Below are 20,661 nucleotides of genomic sequence, written 5' to 3'. Positions count from 1 at the left end.
GTTTGGTTTGGGTTGGAGTTTTTGGTTTGGTTTGGAGTTTTTGGTTTGGGCTGGAGTTTTGGGTTTGGTTTGGAGTTTTTAGTTTGGGCTGGAGTTTTGGGTTTGGTTTGGGCCGGGTTTGGTTTGGAGTTTTTGGTTTGGGCCGGAGTTTTGGGTTTGGTTTGGGAGCTGCACGTGCCGAGCTCCCTGAGGAGAAATCCAGGCTGGAGTTTGGTTTGGCCTGGGGTTTTTGGTTTGGCCTGGGGTTTTTGGTTTGGCCTGGAGTTTTCCCCTTTCCTTTCGGGCTCATCCCTCCCCTCACAGCCTCCAACGACCTCCAGGCTGATTCCTGACGTCAGGATCCGATCTTTTGGTCTCTCCATGCAAAGGGATCCAAGGCAGAGCACTGAAAACCCATCGGGCGGAGCCAGAGGAGAGGGCAGGAGCTGCTCCAGGCTCTCCGTGTCCTGTTCCAGGCGGGAAGCTGAGCTCCATCCCCACAGGAATGTGGAATTTGGGGTTTTCGGGCAGGATCCTGCTGACTCGGCCCTTCCCAGGGCTCCAGTCCTGGGTCTTGCAGGGAACAGAGGCATGGGATGGCAAGGGAAAAAAAACCTGGAATTGTTCTGGAATCCTGGGATGAGTTGGGTTAGGAGGGATTTAAATCCCATCCAGTGCCACCCCAGCCATGGGCAGGGACAATTCCCACTGTCCCGGGGGGATCCAGCCTGGCCTTGGGCACTCCCAGGGATCCAGGGGCAGCCACAGCTCCTCTGGGAATCCCATCCCAGCCAGGAATTCCTTCCCAATATCCCACCCATCCCTGCCCCCCGCCAGTTTAAATCCATTGTCCCGTTTCCTGCCCCTCTCTGCCCATTTAAATTCCCTCTCCTCCCTTTTCACGCACCTCCCAAAGCTCCAAAATCCTGATTTTTCCCTTCCCCAGGTGTGACAGAACCTGCTCCTCTCCTGGAGCCGAATCCCAGCCAAGAATTCCCCTTTTTTAACCCCATCCAACCCCCCAAACAATCCCAGACCAGGCGCTTCCCTGCTCGCATCCTCACCCAGACAACAAAAGGAAAGTCTGGAATGGCCGAGGAGGATCCGGCAACGCTCCACATCCCCCGGGGACGGGCGACAATCATCCCGATTGTGTTCCAAGCGCTGCTCAGCCGCCTGGAACCGGGAATCCCGGGAATCTCCGCATTCCCTCCGGGCTGGGAACAGGATTTCCCGGAGTTCTCCGGCCTCTTCTCCGCTGGGAACGTCTCCAGGGTTGTTAAAGGGAATGAAATCCCGTCGTTCCCCGGGATGGGATGTTGGAATTCCTTCTCCCATCGCTCCCAAGTGTCTCTGCCTGTGGCAGGGGCTTTCCAAGGGTTAAATCCCCGTGGATTCAATCCCTTCTCCTTCCGAAAAACCTCAGCCACAAAGGATCTGGAAGGATCAGAGGCAGAAAATCCCCATTTCCGGCAGAGATCCCCAGTTTAGAGCTTCATTTTTAATTTTCATCTCCATGCAGCAACACCTTAAATCACCTTAAACCATCTTAAATCATCTTAAATCACCTTAAATCATCCTAAACCATCCTAAAAACAACTTAAAACCAACTTAAATCACCTTAAATCATCTTAAATCACCTTAAACCATCCTAAACCATCCAAAACCAACTTAAAACCAACTTAAATCACCTCAAACCATCTTAAATCATCTTAGATCACCTTAAACCATCTAAAACCATCCTAAAACCAACTTAAAACCATCTTAAATCACCTTAAACCATCCTAAACCAACTTAAAACCAACTTAAATCACCTTAAACCATCCAAAACCCACCTTAAACCATCCAAAACCCACCCTAAACCATCCTAAATCATCCAAAACCAATTTAAACCAACTTAAAACCAACTTAAATCACCTTAAACCATCCAAAACCCACCCTAAACCATCCAAAACCCACCCTAAACCATCCAAAATCATCCAAAACCAATTTAAACCAACTTAAAACCAACTTAAATCACCTTAAACCATCTTAAACCCACCTTAAACCACCCCAAACCACCCTAAACCCACCCTAACATCTCAAATTCCGACACCTCGATTAAAATGAAATCAATAAAAAAAAATTTCACATCTTCATTTAAATCATCTTCAACACCAAAAATCCACCTGAAGGGGGAAAAGTGAGCCCAGGGAAGGTTTCTCTGTGCGTGTGCTGAAGGAGCAGAGCTCAGCCGGGCTCGGGGTTGCACATCCCAAATTTCCAGGCGGGTCCGAAACCCTCTGAGGAGGAGGAGGGGATGGTTCCTCGCCCTTTTGGGTTTTAATTAATGCTGTTTTAATTAATGCTCCCTAATCCCCCAGCGGGACAGCCGGGCTCCAGAACCGCCTCCTGTTATTCCTGGGAAATCCCCCCTTGGAATAACAACCTTTGGGTTGGAGCTGGATTTGAAAACGTGGATTTGGGGTGGAACTTTTCCTCCTCCCGGGGCGGTTTTGATTTTTTTGGTTTTTTGGGGTTTTTTTTTTTTGCAGATGGGAAAAGTGGGACAGAAAATGTCAAAATAAATTTTAAAAAAAGGATCTGAAAATCACCCTGGGGATGATCCCAGAGCCCGAAACTGGGAGCTCGGGTTGGGAACTGCCCCCAGGAACGCTCTGGGAATGTTCAGGAGGAGAAGAAATAAAAGGGGAAAAATGGATATTAATTAGGGAGCAGAAAGGAAAGCAGAGTGGGGCACAGGGACTGGAAAAAACCACGAATTTGGGAGTCAAAACATGGATCAAAGACCCAGAGCTCGTCACTGGGAAAGCGTTCTGGGGTCTCGGGCTGTGAAAGGAGTGAAAAACTTCCAGCAAAACCTTTGGATTTTCCATTGACTCACCTGCTGGGGGCAGGAACATCCAAGCTCTGCAACCCCCGGAGCTTTTCCAATCCCCGGAACTTGCCCCCCTAAAATTCTCATTCCTGCCCCCCCAAAGCTCCCGCTGGCTCTGACTGGAGAGGAATTCTGAGCCTCGGGATTGAATTTCCCCTTCCAAAGCCGCTTTTGGGGATGTTTCCCAACATCCTGCTGCCCTTGGGGACCGGGATCGTGGAAATTCCCTCCTGGAGCACCCGGAACTGGCTCCAAGGTGTGATTCCTACCTGAGCACTCGGAGATTCCATAAATTCACCCTTTTATTTCATTTAATATTATATTCATATTAATATTGTATTCATATTAACATTATATTCATATTAATATTATATTTTTTATTTTTATTTATATTCTAGTTTTAACAGCTCTCCAACCGAGGAAATTCCACCCCCGTGGGTGGCTCAGTGCAGAGGAAAACCTGGGAAGGAGGAGCCCCAAATAAATCCAGGATTTTCACGCTGTATCCAGGCAAAACTGGAATCCCTGCACCATCACCTTGCTGAGCTGATTGTGGAGATAATTAATTATTTTTCCCGCTGCGCTCCCGGATATCCAGACCTGGATCTTCCCCTTTAATATTCTGAATTCTCTGGGCTTGGATCTTTTATCCCTCATTAGCAACAAAAACTCCTCGGGGGAAGGCAAAAATTCATCAGGATTAATCGCGAGCTCCGCCCGGCTCGGGTTGAACATCCCGCGTTTCTCCGGGGCGCTTTTCCAGGTGGAGATCCCCCAAGTGATCCTAAAAAATTTCCCGGGATAACCCGGCCTTTGAGGAGGTGCCGGCAGGCTCAGAGAATCCCCAGCAGCGACGGCAGAAAATATCTTTAATTAAGGACATATTTCGCACCTCCTTGCCAAACATCTCCCCCGGGAGGTTTTTTCCCTCTGAAAAAATTAAAAAAACAACCCGGGATTTATCCAGAGAGGAGAACTCCGAGAGTCTCCCTGATTTCCCCGGGTGACTTTTACCCAACTCCGGTGGCACCAACCGGGGTTTCCTGCTCGAAATTCGGGATATTTTGCCCGAAACCCCAGCTCAGGCATCGCCCCCGAGTTTTGCAACTCGTCTTTTATTCCAGCCGGGAACGGCTGGGAGCAAAAAACAAAAAAAAAACCCAAAAAAATCAAAACCCAAAAAAATAAAGGGATAAATAAAATCTTCAGCTCGGCCAGAACTCCTTTAAAAAGTGACAAAAAGCCAAATCCAGCTCGGGGCACAAGAATTAGGAGAAATATAAATTTGGGTTTTTTTTTTTCTCCTGGTTTTTTAGCGCGATGGGAGAGGAGAGAGTTGGGAGAGAAGAAGGGAAATGAAACTTTCGAGAGGCGAAGGAAGAAAAGGCTCGGAAATGTTGAAACTCACGACCCAGCCGCTCTTTTCAAACCATCAAACCCCAAAACGCGCCTCGGAGCCCCGAATTTCCCTCAATTAGCGGGAAATTTACCTTAATTAGCGGTGGGGGGAAGCTCAGCCCCGTCCCGCTTCATCCGCTTCTTCCTTGCCGGGCTGAGCGATTCCCCCTCGGCGCTGGGAAAGGAATGAAATAAATCGAATTCTCCTCCTGCCGGCGGGGAAATGCGCGGCCAGGAGCTGCGGCCGCCGCTTCCTGCCAAATTTCACTGGATTCGCCCGGCAACACCCCTCCCCAGGAGCCGCCCCCGCCGGGAGATCGGCGCTCGCTCCTCCCGGAGGGAGGCTGGGAGAGGGGGGGAGAAATTCCCAAAAAAAAAAAAAAGGGAAAAAATCAGATAAACTCAAAAAACTCAAAAAAAAACACCCCAAAAAAACAACCCCAAAACACACACACACGGAAAAAAAAAAAGAACACAAACAACAAAAAAAATCAAACCAAACGAACAAACAAAAAACACGCCAAAAACCAAACAAAAAAAAACCCCCCAAAACCCCCCCCAAACCACAAAAAAAAACCCCAAAAAATCCCAAAACAAAACAAAAAAAAACACCAAAAAAACCAACCAAACAAACCCCCCCAAAAAACCAAACCACCAAAAAGAAAACGAAAAAACCCCAACCCCCCCAAAAAACCACAAAAAACAAAAACAACCCCCCCCCAAAAAAAACCAGAAAAACCCCAAAAAAACCCCCAAACCCCCAACTCCCCCAAAAAAACCCAAAAAACAAAACCAAACAAACCCCCCCAAAAAACCAAACCACCAAAAAGAAAACAAAAAACCCCCAATCCCCCCAAAAAACCTACAAAACCCAAAAACAACTCCCCCAAAAAACCCCAAAAAACCCCCCAAAAACCCCCCAAAAATCCCAACTCGCCCCCCAAAAAACCCCAAAAAACAAAACAAAACACCCCCACCCCCCAAAAAAAAAACCCCAAAAACAAACAAACAAACAAACTAAACCCACAAAAAACCCCAAACCCCCCCAAAAGAATCCGGAGCATGGATTTTTATTCCGGGTCTTCCCAAGGAACAAACGCTGGGAATTCCCCCCGGCCCCCGGGGGGGATTTAATGTTTAAGGGCTCCGAGGTGACTCAATCCCTGAGATCCCTGGGGGGCTGGAATTCCCAGGGGGGGCTGGAATCTCCCGGGATTCACCCACCCTCAATCCTGCAGGATCCCGCTTTTCCAGCTGCTGGATATTCCCTGGATTGCCTCACCTTTAACCTTTCAGCATTCCCGCTTTTCCAGCTGCTGGATATTCCCAGGGCTGGAATCTCCCTGGGTTGCCTCACCTTTAACCTTTCAGCATCCCGATTTTCCCTTCTCCCTTTGCCCAGCTTTTCCCTTTTCCCAGTTTTCCCATCCCTTCCCAAACACGATTTATCCGCCCCAGGCAATTCCCGCTCCAGGGCCCAGCTCCGTCTTCTCAACCCCAACCCCTGGAAAAGCGGAGTTTGCTCCGATTCCAGCGGCTCTGGAAGCAATTCCCGAGTTCTTTTCTTGGGAAGGGAAGTTGCGCTGGATTGGGCAGCAGTTTTAAAGGAAATAAATGGGATTTTGGGAAGGAATTCCTGGCTGGGAGGGTGGGGAGGGGCGGGGATGGAATTGCCAGAGGAGCTGTGGCTGCCCCCGGATCCCTGTGAGTGCTCGAGTCACTTCCAGAGAGAAGGGATCTCTGGGATTTGGGATCTCTGGGATTTGGGATCTCTGGGATAAGGGATCTCTGGGATTTGGGATCTCTGGGATGTGGGATCTGAGTTCTGGGATCTTTGGAACGTGGGATCTCTGGGTTCTGGGATCTCTGGGATTTAGGATCTCTGGATTTAGGATCTCTGGGATTTGGGATCTCAGGGTTCTGGGATCTCTGGGATTTAAGATCTCTGAGTTCTGGGATCTTTGGGATGTGGGATCCCTGGAATTTGGGATCTCTGGGATTTTGGCTCTCCAGGATTTGGGATCTCTGGGATTTTGGCTCTCTGAGTTCTGGGATCTCTGGGATTTAGAATCTCTGGGATTTTGGCTCTCCGGGATTTGGGATCTCTGGGATTTTTGCTCTCCGGGATTTGGGATCTCTGGGATTTAGGATCTCTGGGATTTAGGATCTCTGGGATTTGGGATCTCTGGGATTTTGGCTCTCTGTGTTCTGGGATCTCTGGGATTTTGGCTCTCTGGGATTTGGGATCTCTGGGATTTTGGCTCTCCGGGATTTGGGTCTCTGGGATTTTGGCTCTCCGGGATGTGGAGCAAGCCGGCCTAGGGGACGGGGCTGTCATGGGATGAGCTCGCAGGTCCTTTCCCTGCACCAGGGATTCTCAGGGAACGGGACAAACGCTGGGAATCGGATCCTGACCCGGAGCAGAGCCGCCTCCCCCGGCCCGGGGCCATCGCGGGGAAGCTCCAGGGAACAATTCCCGGCTGGAATGAGGGAGAGGAGGGAGGAACGTGCCGGAGCCCGCGGGGTCGGGCGAGGACGCGGCGGCGCATCCATGAAAAATTCCAGCGGATGGAAGCGCGAGCTCGGGATGAGGCATCCCGCAGGAATCCGGCAAAGCTCCTCGAAAGGGAATTTGCTGCCCCCTTCGTCCCGCAGCCGGGAAAGGACCCGGGAAAAGCGCTCGGCTTTTCCTTAATTCCCTGGAATTCCCAGCGCTGGCATCTCCCTGGATTCCCTCACCTCTAACCTTTCAGCATCCCGATTTTCCAGTTCCTTAAACTCACTCCTACAGCAGCTCAAAACAAAGCAGGGAATGATATTATTATTATTATTATTATTATTATTATTATTATTATTATTATTATTATTATTATTATCCCGGCTTGCCCTGCAGTTACTCCCCACTCCTGGGAGTCCCAAGGATTAAAAACACAATTCCTCATGGAAAAAAAACACCAAATCCTAGATTGGAGAATTCCCAGGTGGAGTTTTTTTGGTGGTTTGTTTGGTTTTGTTTTTTTTTTTCCCCAAAATCAGAGCTGGATCAATCCCACATCGCTCTGAACCTCAGCCCGGGGCGGCTTGTGGTTTTCCAGGGAAAAAAAAAGGATTTGAAACCAGCCCGGAATCACACCGGGAATACCAGGGAAGGCACTTCCAGGTCCCCGAGCCCGTTCCACGGGAGTGGATCCCGATTTTCAGCCCCCGGCGATTTTCCACGCGATTTTCCACCCCAAATCCCTGCCAAAATCCCAATTCCAGGCGGATCCATCCCTGGCCTCACTCCCAGCCCTCATTCCCTCTCCCATCCTTTCCTCGGGGATTTTTTTTTTTCCCCCTGCCCTGAGGGATTTGACCGAGGAGTCCCAGTCACGCTCCCCCGCTCCCAAAAATGGGGCACGGGCCGCTGGGCGCTGTAATTCCCGCAATTTGCAGTTCTTTGGGAAAGGCTCCGCGGGGCGACTCGACCTCTCCGATCCCCGGGAGCAGCTCCCAAAAAAAAAAAAAAAAAAAAAGAAGCTTTTCCCTGCAGGGATGATCCCGGAGATTCCCCCTTCTCCCCCCCCAAAAAAAAGCTGCAGGAATTTTAGGGCTGTTTTCACATCCCACCAATCCAGCGGGAAATTCCTGCGTTGGGGGATTGGAGAACCAGATCCTAATTGCGGGAAAATCCCCAAATTCTGGAGGAATAAATCGGTGTTTCTCCCACCCTAAAAAGGCGTTCAATCCCTGCGGGAATTTCTCCAGTTTAGAATCATGGAATGGTTTAGGTGGGGAGGATAAAATCGTCTCATCCCAGCCCTGCCGTGGGAATTTTCCAGTATCCCAGATTTCCCAAACCGGCCAGGGGCTCATCCCGGGGTGGGGCAGCTCCCCATTAACCAAACCTCTGGAAAATTCCAGAGCCAAGGTAGGAAGCTCTCCGGAGCTTCACGCGTTATTTGGTCCCAACAATGGCCCAAACAACGGGACCCGGGGAACAACAAATGGAATTTGGGGAACAACAATGGGAGCCGGGGAACAACAAATGGAATTTGGGGAACAACAATGGGAGCCGGGGAATAATCCCGGGACTCCGGGCAGGGGACAATGACCGCGGCAGGGACGGCGTGGCCCCACTCCCAGCGCTGTCCCCGCGCGGAATTTCCCCGATCAAAGCCCCACAAGCCGGAGGTTCGTAGAAATCCCACTTTTAATCACGGGCAAACCGACTTTCAAGTAAAATCAACGGATTTAAATAAAATATAAATTACCGGAGGGCTCGGAGAGACCCCCCCCAGTCTTCTCCCATCGCCTTTTCCAGTTCTCTGCACATTCCGGGAGTTTCTGGGAGGTCTCTCCACGATTACGGGACAGAAATCAGGGATTGAAAGCAGCGAGCGGTGCCACCGGGAGGGTGAAGCTTCCGAGGGGAAAGGAGGGAGCAGAAGTGATGGAAGCAGGTTGGGTTTTTTATGGAAGCACAGCATTGGATGCCAGGGATTTTTTTTTTTTTCCTTCTCCATCCCAGGAGTGATTCCAGAAGGGGGGAAAAAAAAACCCAACATATTAAATGTCCTAAAAGGGGTTTTTTTTTTTTGGACCTTCCCGTTGTTCGAGGCTCCAAACCGAGAGCAGGGCTGGAATCCTGAAGGAAAATCCAAGCTCATCCCGGGATTTCAGCCTCTCCCAAAAGGTGGGAACTCCACTCCTCCTCTCCTGCACACCCCCAAGTGCAACATTCCCAGCAAAGTCTATTTTTTTTCTTTTTTTTTGGCATTTTTCCCCTCACCACTCCCCAGATCTCCCTGGAATTCCCAAGCCTGCCTGGAATTCCCAACTCTGCTTCTCCGAGGGGCAAAAAAAACAAAAAGAGGAGGAGGAGGAGGAGGAGGAGGAGGAGGAGGAGGAGGAGGAAACCCTGAGGCAAAAATGGCTTTTTTTTTTTTTTTTCCTTTTTTCCTCTGTGTGTGTGTGTGTGAGGATGAATCCTCCATCCATCCATCCATCCATCCATCCATCCATCCATCCATCCATCCATCCCGGCACGTTTATCCCGGGATTTTCTGGGGGGGAAGCCCCTCCTGGATCCAGAGGGAAGGCGAGGAGGCGCTGCCGGGGAAGACGCGGCGGTGGATGCGGCGCAGGCGCAGCAGGTAGAGCAGGATGGAGAGCAGCACCACCAGGAAGCAAGCCAGGAACAGGTAGTGGTTGTAGACGAAGGAGAAACTCCTCCAGTGGGAGTGAATCCCACGGAAATTCTCCTGCTGGATGTCCCTGGGGAAAGGGCAGAGGGGAAATGCTGAAATTCCCAGCCTGGCTCGGTGGGAATCGCACAGGGCGGGAATCAGAGCCCGTTTTGGGGAATGGGATCTAAAAAGCACAAGTTGAGGCTCTGAAAAGCACAAGTTTCCCATCCCAAAATTCCCCTCCCAAAGGCTTTTCCCAGATTTTTGTAAAGGATGTCCCTGGGAAAGAGCAGACACGCTTTGGAGGCAAAATTCCCATCCTGACTTGGTGGGAATCAGACAGGGCAGGAATCACAGCCCATTTTGGAGGGATTTGTATCTAAAAAGCACAATTGGAGAGATTATCACACACTTCCCATCCCAAACTTCCCTTCCCAAAGGTTTTCCCCAGATTTTTTTAGAGGATGTCCCTGGGAAAGAGCAGAGGGCACGGCTCAGAGGGAAAATTCCCATCCTGACTTGGTGGGAATCAGAGAGGGCAGGAATCAGAGCCCATTTGGGAGAACGGGATCTAAAAACCATCCCCAAGATCCTCTCCCGAAGGCTTTTCCCACATTTTTTCAGAGGATAACCCCGGAAAACAGCAGACACGCTTTGGAGGCCAAATCCCACTTCCAGCTTGGCTCAGGGCAGGGATCAAAGCCCACTTAGGGGACCAGGATCTAAACCCCACCATTGGAGGGCTCAGCACCTCTCCCCATCCCAAAATCCCCCTCCCAGAGGAATTCCCGGGGCACCTGAGGGGCAGGAAGCGGGTCCGGTAGAGGATGGCCCCCAGGGTCCACTGCACCTCCTTGTCATAGACCTGCAGCGCCGTCTTGAGGCTCCCGTAGCTCTCGGGGAAGGAGAAGCCGCGGTGGAAAACCTCGAACATCCAGGCGGACTTGAAGCACTGGAACCTGCGGGGGCAGCGGGATCAGGGACTGGGGGGGCAGCCCGCGGGGACTGGGGGGACTGGGGGGACTGGGACTGGGGGGACTGGGGGGACTGGGGGGACTGGGACTGGGGGGACTGGGGGGACTGGGACTGGGGGGACTGGGAGGACTGGGGGGACTGGGGGGACTGGGGGGACTGGGACTGGGGGGACTGGGGGGACTGGGACTGGGGGGACTAGGGGGACTGGGACTGGGGGGACTGGGGGGACTGGGACTGGGGGGACTAGGGGGACTGGGACTGGGGGGACTGGGAGGACTGGGGGGACTGGGGGGACTGGGGGGACTGGGACTGGGAAGACTGGGGAGACTGGGGGGACTGGGGGGTCAGGGATTGTGGGGTCAGCCAGGAAAAGAGGGATCAGGGATATTGGGAACAGGCAGGAAAAATGTGGGATTGTGGGATCAGCCAGGAGAAATGGGATCAGGAACAGTGGGATTGGCCAAGGACAGTGGGATCAGGGATATTGGGATCAGGCAGGAGAAATGGGATCAGGAACAGTGGGATTGGCCAGGAACACCGGGATCAGTCAGGAATATTGGGATCAGGAACAGTGGGATCAGTCAGGAACAGTGGGATCAGGAACACCGGGCTAAGGATCAGTGGGACCAGCCAGGGAGAACGGGACAAGCCCAGCTCAGCATCCCAGCAATTGCAGGGCCCATACAACCCCACGACTCCCAGCTTTTCCCAGGGGTTCCTCTCACAACCCTCAGCCTTTGCCAAGCTTTTCTCCCCGCTCCCTCCCGGCCATCCCAGGACAAGTTCACGCCCCGGCAGGAGGGATTTCCCGCCCAAAGCCCGGCCCCGCTCACTTGAGCCGGTGCAGGTCGGCGTGGGGGGCGTAGAGGCCGCGCTCGAAGCGCTCCCGCAGCACCGACCACCGCGTGCCGCAGTAGTCCTGGAGGGAAAACAAAACCGGCCCGTCCGCCCGGGCAACTGCACAGGATTTGGGATCGCCGGAGGGATCTGGGACGGCTGAAGGGGTTTGGGATCTCCCGAGGGATCTGGGATGGCTGAAGGGGTTTGGGATCTCCCGAGGGATCTGGGATGGCTTAAGGGGTTTGGGATCTCCTGAGGGATCTGGGATGGCTTAAGGGGTTTGGGATCTCCTGAGGGATCTGGGATGGCTTAAGGGGTTTGGGATCTCCTAAGGGATCTGGGATGGCTTAAGGGGTTTGGGATCTCCCGAGGGATCTGGGATGGCTTAAGGGGTTTGGGATCTCCTAAGGGATCTGGGATGGCTTAAGGGGTTTGGGATCTGGGATTGCTTAAGGGGTTTGGGATCTCCTAAGGGATTTGGGATTGCTTAAAGGATTTGGGATCTCTGAAGGGATTTGGGATTGCTTAAGGGGTTTCGGATCTCCTAAGGGATCTGGGATTGCTTAAGGGGTTTGGGATCTCCTAAGGGATTTGGGATTGCTTAAGGGATTTGGGATGTCCTAAGGGATTTGGGATTGCTCAAGGGATTTGGGATCTCCTACGGGATCTGGGATCTCCTAAGGGATCTGGGATTGCTTAAAGGATTTGGGATCTCCTAAGGCAAAGTTTTTCTGTGGGATTTTGGGAACCAAACCCTTGTGGAGAGACGTTTTAACGAGGGAACTGACCCCAGTTTTCGCACCTGGGCAGCCTGAGTGAATTTGGGCATTTGGGATCTCTCAAGGAAGAGTTTTCCTGCGGGATTTTGGGAACCAAGCCCCTGTGGAGAGATGTTTGAACGAGGCACTGACCCCAGTTTTCCCACCTGGGCAGCCTTGGTGAACTTGGCGGCGCTGTAGTCCCCGCCCATCCTCAGCACATCCTCGGTGCAGTAGTAGAACTCGGAGAAGCCGTAGAATTCGCTGCTCTGGAACTGCACGGGGGGCTGGAAGACGCCGTTCAGGGAGCTCCGCGTCTCGTTGGTTCTGTTCAGGAGCGGCTGCAGCAGCTCCCGGCACTGCTGGAAGTCGCCGGTGCCGCGCAGGTGCAGCGTCAGCCCCGCCTGCTGCAGCTCGTCCCGCGCGTCCCGCGGCAGGCACGGGTCCAGGAACGGGAATTCCGGGCTCAGCCCGCCCTGCCTGCCCTGCAGCCTGGGGGAAACACAGAGAATCACGGAGCCAGAAGGGTTTTCCGGAGCTGGAAAAGCTTTTTGAGGAATCGGGATTTGTGCTGGGGTTAGATTGGTCAGTTGTTGTCGTTAGTTGTAATTGTTAATAAATTAATTACCGGGGAAATAAAAGATCCGGTGCCATCCCTGCCATGGGCTGGGATGTCTCCCATGATCCCAGCCCTGGACACTTCCAGAGATCCAGGGGTAGCCACAATTCCATCCCAGCCCCTCCCCACCCTCATATTGGGAGTTCCTTCCCTAAATCCAACCTAAATTTCCCGTTTTCCAGTGTGAACCCATCACTCCAATTCCTCAGGAGCAACCTCTCTCCACTCCCCAGATTTTCATCCCTCCACACACAACATCCAGCACCATCCCCATCATTCCAGGAATTCCAGGACGACCTCCCTCTCTCCCAAGCTGCTCCTTGGACACTCCCAAGGGGTTGGAGCAGCCTGGAATTCCAGGAGAACGCCCAGTACCTGTTCCTGAGGAGGCTGCCGGAGAAGAGGCTCTGCTCGTATCTCCTGCGGGCGGCATTCCCACCGAATCCCAGGAATGTGGCCACGTAGACACGGTACACGTGCTCGGTCTGGTGGGCATCACAGCCCAGATTGAACTCTGCCAGCAAGTTCTTGGCCACCTCCTCCTGCAGCAGCAAGAGCAGCAATCAGAGGGATGATCCCCCAGCCCGAAACGGGCTTTGGGGGTTTTTTTAGGACCTCAAAATTCATCCCCGTGGCAAAAATCCCCCCCAGGCTCGAGGCTTGGGATGGTTTCCTCTCCTATCTGTGATTTTCCAACCAATTGTTGTGGTTGGAAAAGAGCTGGAGGGTCATCAGCCTGACAGCCCTGGAGAGTCACATCCACGGGGGGGTTTTTTTGGGATAATCCCAGGAATGAGAATTCCACGCTGCCCTGGGCAGCTTTTCCAGTGCTTCCCTGCCCTTTTATAATCCAGATATTTGAGGAGTTTTCCTTGGGAATGATCATCTCCCCCATTTTTTCTGTTTTTTGGAATAAAACCCCAAGATCAGTTCATAAAACGGGCAAATAAAAGAGTTTTCCTCAGGGATTATCATTTCCCACATTATTTGGAAAATCCAAGATTATTTCACGGGGAGAACAAAACCGAGGAGTTTTCCTCTGGGAATGATCATCTCCCAGCATCGCTTTTTGAAAAAGATCATTTCTTAGGGACAGCAAAATCTTGGAATTATTAACAGGGGAAAAAAGTCATTTTTACGGAAGATTTTTTTAATAGGATTTTTTGGGGGGTTTTAAGCCCCCAGGATGCAAAGTTCGGAATGGAAAGGATTCAAAACGATCCACAAAACTGAAGGATGAATGCAGGATTGGAGTGATGGGGATGAAGAAAACGAAGGAATTCTTAGCTGGAGGAGGCCTCGCGCCGCCATCGTCTCTCGCTTTTTTTGGGAATGGGATGGGATGGAGGACTCCAAACGATGGGAGAGAAAGGAAAAGGTGTTAAAAACGTTCCCGAGGGAAGAGGGAATTCCCAGATAATGACCTGCTGAGGGGAGGCAAGGCTTACACTTTGGGGCACCTCGTAGGCGATCTGAGTGGAGACCCCGCCCATGTCCAGGATCCCCACGGTTCTCTTGCGGAAAACGGGATCGTGGCGCTCGCTGCCCGGGATCTGCACCTCCACCACCGCCTCGTCCTCTGGGAAACAGGGAAAATCAGGGGGGAAATCAATGGGAAAATCACTGGAATGCAGGGAAAAGTCAATGGGATACAGGGAAAAAATCAATGGGATACAGCAAGAAATCCCTGTGCTCGCTGCCCGGGACCTGCACCTCCACCACCGCCTCATCCTCTGGGAAACAGGGAAAAATCAACGGGATACAGGGAAAAGTCAATGGGATACAGAGAAAAGACAATGGGAAACAGGGAAAAGTCAGTGGGATACAGGGAAAAATCCCTGGGAAAGTCACTGGGAGGGAAAACGGGATCGTGGCGCTCACTGCCTGGGATCTGCACCTCCACCACTGCCTCGTCCTCTGGGAAACAGGGAAAAATCAATGGGATTCAGGGAAAAGTCAGTGGGATACAGGGAAAAACCTCTGCGATCCAGGGAAAAATCCCAAGGATCCAGCCAGAGGAGCTGCTCTTTGTGGCTGTTAAAGCTCCGGGTGGGAGCGAAGCCAGCCCAGCCCCTGCAGCAGCTGCCAACATCTGGCTGGAAATGCACCCCAACAGCTGGAAATGCAACTCCCAGGGCTGGAATTGCACCCCAACATCTGGCTGGAATTGCACCCCAACATCTGGCAGGAATTGCTGCCCCTGGAGCCCCCCAGGTCCCCTCCAGATCCTCACCATCGTCCGTGTGCTCGAATCTCCCAAGGACGAAGTTGATCCCAATCCATGCATAGACCCCTGCAGGTGGAAAAAAAAACCCAAACAAACCAGGAATTTGGGAATCCCAACACCCGGAATCCCTTAAAAATATTTTCCAGGTGCTTCTCCAAGGTCCTTCCTACCTTCCTGCTTGCCAGAAATCACCTCAGCGTGGGAGTCAGAGAAGAGGAAATCGAAGTGCACGGGGATGTCCGTGAGCAGATCCTCCAGGATGGCTTTCTGCTGGCTGCAAAATCCCGTGGAAAAGGGTTAGAAAACGGAGCCAGGATTGCTGCTGGTGATGCCTCAAGTTCTAATTCCATGTATTTCGTGTTCTGTGCTGCCCAGGGGTGCGGCTCTGAGCTCACAGTCAGTGTCACTCAGCTCTGCACACAGCAGGGACACGAAACAAATCCTTCTCCTGCTGCACACCAAGGACAACGTTCAGGCCCAACAGCACAAACAAGGGTGGGCTGGAGGGAGGGACAAGGAGGATGGGACCTCACAGCCTGGAGCTGGAACTGGACAATTCAACCCCAATGTGCAAATGGACCAAAACTCATCAAAGTGTGAGACCTCGTGACCGTTTGTCCATTTTGTGTCCACTTTGTGACCCTTTTGGGACCATTTCTGTGTCCATTTTATGTCTATTTGGGGTCCACTCTGTGTTTGTTTTGTGCCCATTTTGGGTCCATTTTGGATCCACCTTGGGTGTAGCCCTGGCCAAGCTCTTGTCCTGCCCAAAGTTCACCCTTAAAACCCTTTCAAAAATAAATCTCTATTTTATTCTCCAGCTCTGCCCAGTGCGTCGCAGCTCAGCACCACCGGGATTCCCCGAGCAAACCCCACGGAATCACCTCTCAGGCAGGATCCTCATGCCAGCCGTGCACAGGATGTAGAGAGGAGTCTCCTTGTGCTTGGAGCGCGGGACGTGCTGGGCAGCGAAGCTCAGCAGGGGCAGGATGTAATCACTGACCTTGTCAGGAGAGCTGGCAAACTCCGAAATCCCTGGGAGGAAAAAAAACAAAAACACCACAAAACTGGGAGTTGGAGCAGCTGAGGAATTCCCTGGGGAATCCTGAGCAGGGGAGTGAAGGAGGCAAAGGGAGAAGTGGGAAACCAGCTGTGAAAAGGATGGAATTTATCCGCGTTTTCCTCTCCCGACTGCGCTTCCTGAGCTCTGGAATGTCTGGATAAAGGATGTTTCCAGCATGGAGGAGCTCCAGGTTTCTTTGGGATTGGTTTGCAGGGAGTTTAGGTCTGGAATGGGGCAGGACGGAGAGGTTTTCCATGGGACAGCAAGAGGAAATGAAAGGTGATAAAAATCAAACCAACTGCTGGGAAAACCAGGGAATTTCTCCATGATTTCTGCTCCTAACTCTGCTTCCCGCACTCCAGACTTAAACTCCCTGCAAACCAATCCCAAAAATCCCTGGAGTTGTTCCACACTCACGACACAGAAATAACCTTTATCCAGACACTTTGGAGTGCAGCAACCACAACTAGGAGCAGAAATCATGGAGAAATTCCCACGCGGAGCTGATTTTTCCCAATACCTGCTTCGATTTTCATCACCACGGCTCTCCTGGAGCTGTCCTATGGAAAAACCTCTCCCACCTGTCCCATTCCAGACTCCCAGCAAACCAATCCCAAGGAAACCTGGAGCTCTTCCACACTCACAACACAGAAATATCCTTTATCCAGACACTTTGGAGTGCACAAAACTCAGGAGAGGAAAGCCTGGGGATATTCCTACGTAGAGCTGGTTTTTCCCAGGAAACATCCTTCATCCAGACCCTCTGGAGTGCAGGAAGGACACTGAGGAGCAGAAATGACGGAGGAATTCCCCGTTTTTGCCCGTACCTGGTTTGATTTTCATCACCACGGGTCTCCTGGAGCTGTCCCTCATCTGCTGGATGTCCAGCAGGTCCTTGGGGTTGCCGTTGTGGCGGGGCCAGCAGTACACGAACACCCGGGAGCCGCTGCTGCCGCAGTCCACCACGATCCCGTAGTTCAGGTTCGGGTTCCTGGTGTCCGTGGCCTCCGTGTCCGTCACCCTGGCCAGGTACCTGGGGGAAAAACGGGAATTGCCGCGGGGAATCGGGCTGCGGGATCGTCCCCGTGCTCTCCTCAGCGCGAGCGGGGAGGTCGGTGAGTTGTTTCTCGTTCCCAGTCCGTGTTTTCCATGGAATTCCCTGCCCCGTCACCTGTGGGATCTCCTGTTCCCTCTGTGCTGTCTCTGGAGAAGCGTTTCCCATTTCCCCCAAAGCTCCATGGAATTCTTTTCCATGGAATCCTTTTCCTGTTTTCCATGGAATTCCTTCCCTCTCACCTGTGGAATCTGCCCTCCCGGGCCCTCCTGCCGTACTTCCTGTGGAGCAGAGCAGCCTTTCCCCTGTCTCCCAGAGCTCCTTTCCCTCTTTTCCATGGAATTCCGTGCCCCTCACCTATAGAATCTCTTTTTTTCCATGGAATTCCCTCCCTCTCACCTGTGGAATCCCTGTTTCCCATGGAATTCTCTCCTCCTCACCTGTGCAATCTCCCCTCTCGGGCTATCCTGCCATACTTCCTGTGGAGCAGGAGCAGAGCAGCTTTTCCCTTTCCCCCAGAGCTCCATTTCCCCATGGAATTCCCCATGGAATTCTCTCACCTGTGCACCCTCCCGTCCCGGCCTGTCCTGCCGTACTTTCCCCGGAGCAGCAGCAGGGAGCGGAGCAGCATTCCCCATGGAATTCCCCATGGAATTCTCTCACCTGTGCACCCTCCCGTCCCGGGCTGTCCTGCCGTACTTTCCCCGGAGCAGCAGCAGGGAGCGGAGCAGCATTCCCCATGGAATTCCCACGGAATTCTCTCACCTGTGCACCCTCCCGTCCCGGGCTGTCCTGCCGTACTTTCCCCGGAGCAGCAGCAGGGAGCAGAGCAGCATTCCCCATGGAATTCCCCATGGAATTCTCTCACCTGTGCACCCTCCCGTCCCGGGCTGTCCTGCCGTACTTTCCCCGGAGCAGCAGCAGGGAGCAGAGCAGCAGCGCGGCGGCGGCGGCGGCGGCCCCCAGCAGCAGCAGCTGCCGCAGGGACGCGTTGAGGACGCGGGGACAGCCCGCGGGGGACAGGCTGAAGTGCCACCAGGCCGGCAGCAGGCACGAGATGCTGATCCTGCAAGCCAGAGGGAGAAACCTGAAGCGCCGGCTTCGGTGCCGAACGCGGGAAAAAAAATTCCTGCCCGGGGTGGAATTCCCGCTCCTGCCCCAACCCCCGGGAGGAGGATGGAGGGAGCCCACGGGGTTTGCTGGGTTTGGGGCCGGAGCTCCTTTGGATCTCCGGGATTTCCTTCAAGAGTCTCAGGAAAAGACGAGGCAGAAAGGAGGGAAAAGCCTGGCTTGGGATGGAGGGAATGGAAATCTGGGGATGATCCCGGAGAAGAGAATTTGGGCAGATCCCAGGGGCCTGAAGGGGCTCCAGGAGAGCTGGAGAGGGACCGGGGACACGGGATGGAGGGACAGGACACAGGGAATGGCTTCCCGCTGGGAAAGGGGAGGTTGGGGTGGGATGTTGGGAAGGAATTCCTGGCTAGGATGGAATTCCCAGATTTGCTGTGGCCGCCCCTGGATCCCTGGAATCTCCAAGGCCGGGTTGGGATAACCTGGGACAGTGGGAGGTGTCCCTGCCATGGCAAGGGTGGGGTGGGATGAATTTAATGTCCCTCCCAACCCATCCCAACCCATCCCAACCCATCCCAGGATTCTGCTCTGGATTGAGCAGGCTCAGGACACCATTCCCAGGCTGGAATTCCCTCCCAAGTCACCCCAGAGCAGTTCCTTTGGGATCCTTACCTGCCCATGGTGGGACGGGGGCAGCAGGAGGAGCCTCAGCCCGTGACCTCGGAGGGGCCGGGGACATCCCAGTGTCCCTGCGCCATCCCTGCCCGGCTCCTGCGGGAAAACAACCCGGGATGAGCCTGGGACAGCCCTGAGGGGAAATCCCAAATGGATCCTCCATCCCCCGAGGGAAAATCCCGGGACGGATCCTCCATCCCCTGCGGGAAAATCCCGGGACGGATCCTCCATCCCCCGAGGGAAAATCCCGGGACGGATCCTCCATCCCCCGAGGGAAAATCCCGGGACGGATCCTCCCCTCCCTCAGCACTGCCCGGGCTGGATGTGGGGCCAGTCCCAAGTTTTCCCAGGAATTCGGGCACACAAAGGGAAACAGGAATCCGGAGGTGCTGGAAGCCTCGGATCACCTCGGGCACGGTGGGGAGGATTGGGTTGGATGTTCGGGCAGGAATTCCTCCCTGGGAAGGGCTGGGATGGAATTCCCGGAGGAGCTGGGGTCGCCCCTGGATCCCTGGAATGTCCAAGGCCGGGCTGGGATAACCAACACCGGGAGGGGAATGGAGGGAACGGGATAAAGGGAATGGGATGGAGGGAAGGGGACGGAGACAAGGAGGGGGAAGGATGGCGGAGCGGAAGGAGCCGGTCCAGGCCCCGGCTGTCCCCAGCCCGCAGGGCCCGGCCCGGCGCCCCCAAACCCCGCGGCCCCCGGCACCCCATTCCCGGTCCCCATCCCGATCCAATTGCCGGTCCTCATCCCATTGCCGGCATCCCATTCCCGGTCCCGATCCAGACCCATTGCCGGTCCTGATCCCATTGCCATTCCCGATCCCACTGCCGTTACCATTCCGGGTCCCATTCCTGGTCCCGATCCCATTCCCGATGTTTCCCGGTCCCGATCCCATTCCCATTCCCATTCCCTGTCCCGGTCCCATTCCCGGTGTTTCCCATTCCCGCTGTTTTTTCCCCGCCGCTCTCTCCCCACTTCACCTCCCGGGCCGCCCCATGGCAACCGGCTCCACGTCACTTCCGGATGCGCCGCCGGACGTGACGCAAGCACGCTGACATCACGGCGGAGCCGGGAAAGGGATTCCCCGTGGGCGTGACCACTGGAGAGGGGCGTGGTCAACGGGCGCATCCACAGTGTAGTGGGCGTGGTCAAAAGGGGCGCGGCCACGCTGGAGTGGGCGCGGCCAGAGGGGCGCCGCGGGTAAAACCGGGCAAAAATCGCGATTAAAAAAGAGCCAAAAATCGCTTTTAAACCAGCCAACAATGGTTGTATGAACAGCGTCTAACGCCAGAAATAGGAATTTATGGCCATAACTGTGCCCAAATTGAGAAATGTGTACAACTGATGGCTGTAACTCTGTCAATATTTTGAAATACATAAAATTTATAGCCATAAAAGTGTCGATATTTTGGTTTAAATTCAACTTACGGCTATCATTCTGCCAAGATTTTGAAGCAAATTTATCCCTGTAGAGGCGTCAATATTTTGGAATAAATTCAATTTATGGCTATCGCTGTGCCAGTACTTTGAATTATATTTTTATAAATATCCAGTGGTATCGCAGCACCTGTAATAAATATCAAAAGATTTACGATAGAAAGAATAAAGAAATTCATTTGATTTAAAAACAAACAAGGAAAGGGTGGAAATTCCGTGGGGAAAAGGGGAATTCTCCTGTGTTTTGCCACAGAGCGGCAGCACCGCCTGCGCCCGCTCCAAGATTCTTTTGGAGAAATGGAAGGAGAAGTTTCTCCTGGTGAAAACAACGGGAATAAACTCCGGGATTTGCAGGGAAAGAGGGGCTGGGTGCGGAATCCATCCCGGGAGGGGATTTGGGATGGGAAATTATCCCCGGGGGAAGGAGAAAAGGAAAAAGGAAGGGGGGGGGGAAAGAATAAGGAAAGAGGAAGGGAAAAGGAAACGGAATAAGGGAAAGGGGAAAGAAATAA

The 20,661-nt window shown here is 53.2% G+C and overlaps 2 protein-coding genes across 6 annotated transcripts in view; both read right to left on the bottom strand.

Moving 5' to 3' along the window:
- Nucleotides 1-4,596, bottom strand: part of LOC136304291 (lysyl oxidase homolog 2) — a 43,390-nt gene extending 38,794 nt beyond the window's left edge. Inside the window, exon 1 of the mRNA XM_066207925.1 lies at nt 4,348-4,596. The gene's annotated coding sequence lies outside the window, so the exon portion shown is untranslated. The remainder of the gene's footprint in view (nt 1-4,347) is intronic.
- Nucleotides 4,597-8,429: 3,833 nt separating this feature from the next.
- Nucleotides 8,430-18,791, bottom strand: LOC136304269 (ectonucleoside triphosphate diphosphohydrolase 4-like). Of its 5 annotated transcripts, XM_066207883.1 has the most exons (12): nt 18,703-18,791; nt 17,828-18,025; nt 16,733-16,938; nt 15,727-15,877; nt 15,013-15,116; nt 14,849-14,908; nt 14,064-14,194; nt 12,991-13,157; nt 12,164-12,488; nt 11,232-11,317; nt 10,221-10,382; nt 8,430-9,511 (listed from the first exon to the last, which is right to left on the bottom strand). In XM_066207883.1, the coding sequence occupies exons 1-12, from the start codon at nt 18,708-18,710 to the stop codon at nt 9,286-9,288; spliced, it is 1,824 nt and encodes a 607-aa protein (XP_066063980.1). In that variant the 5' UTR covers nt 18,711-18,791; the 3' UTR covers nt 8,430-9,285. The 5 variants fall into 5 exon arrangements, with proteins under 5 accessions (XP_066063980.1, XP_066063977.1, XP_066063979.1 ...); XM_066207880.1 differs by lacking the exons at nt 17,828-18,025; nt 18,703-18,791 and adding an exon at nt 17,623-17,765 and having other exon boundaries at nt 14,040-14,194; XM_066207882.1 differs by lacking the exons at nt 17,828-18,025; nt 18,703-18,791 and adding an exon at nt 17,623-17,765.
- Nucleotides 18,792-20,661: the final 1,870 nt, after the last annotated feature.

The sequence above is a fragment of the Chamaea fasciata genome, unplaced genomic scaffold (genome assembly GCF_029207755.1).
Source record: "Chamaea fasciata isolate MVZ Bird 193981 ecotype frontalis unplaced genomic scaffold, bChaFas1.0.hap1 SCAF_67, whole genome shotgun sequence".
Taxonomy (NCBI): Eukaryota; Metazoa; Chordata; class Aves; order Passeriformes; family Sylviidae; genus Chamaea; species Chamaea fasciata.
The sequence above is the reverse complement of the archived record's forward strand: the minus strand, read 5'-3'. Positions and strand labels throughout refer to the sequence as shown.

Excerpts from the sequence above, each read along its gene's own strand:
- LOC136304269 (XM_066207883.1), bottom strand. Across the intron at positions 15,117-15,726 it reads ATGAGGATCCTGCCTGAGAG|CCAGCAGAAAGCCATCCTGG; the intron begins GTGATTCCGTGG and ends GGGATTTTGCAG. Across the intron at positions 12,489-12,990 it reads GGCAGCCTCCTCAGGAACAG|GCTGCAGGGCAGGCAGGGCG; the intron begins GTACTGGGCGTT and ends TGTTTCCCCCAG.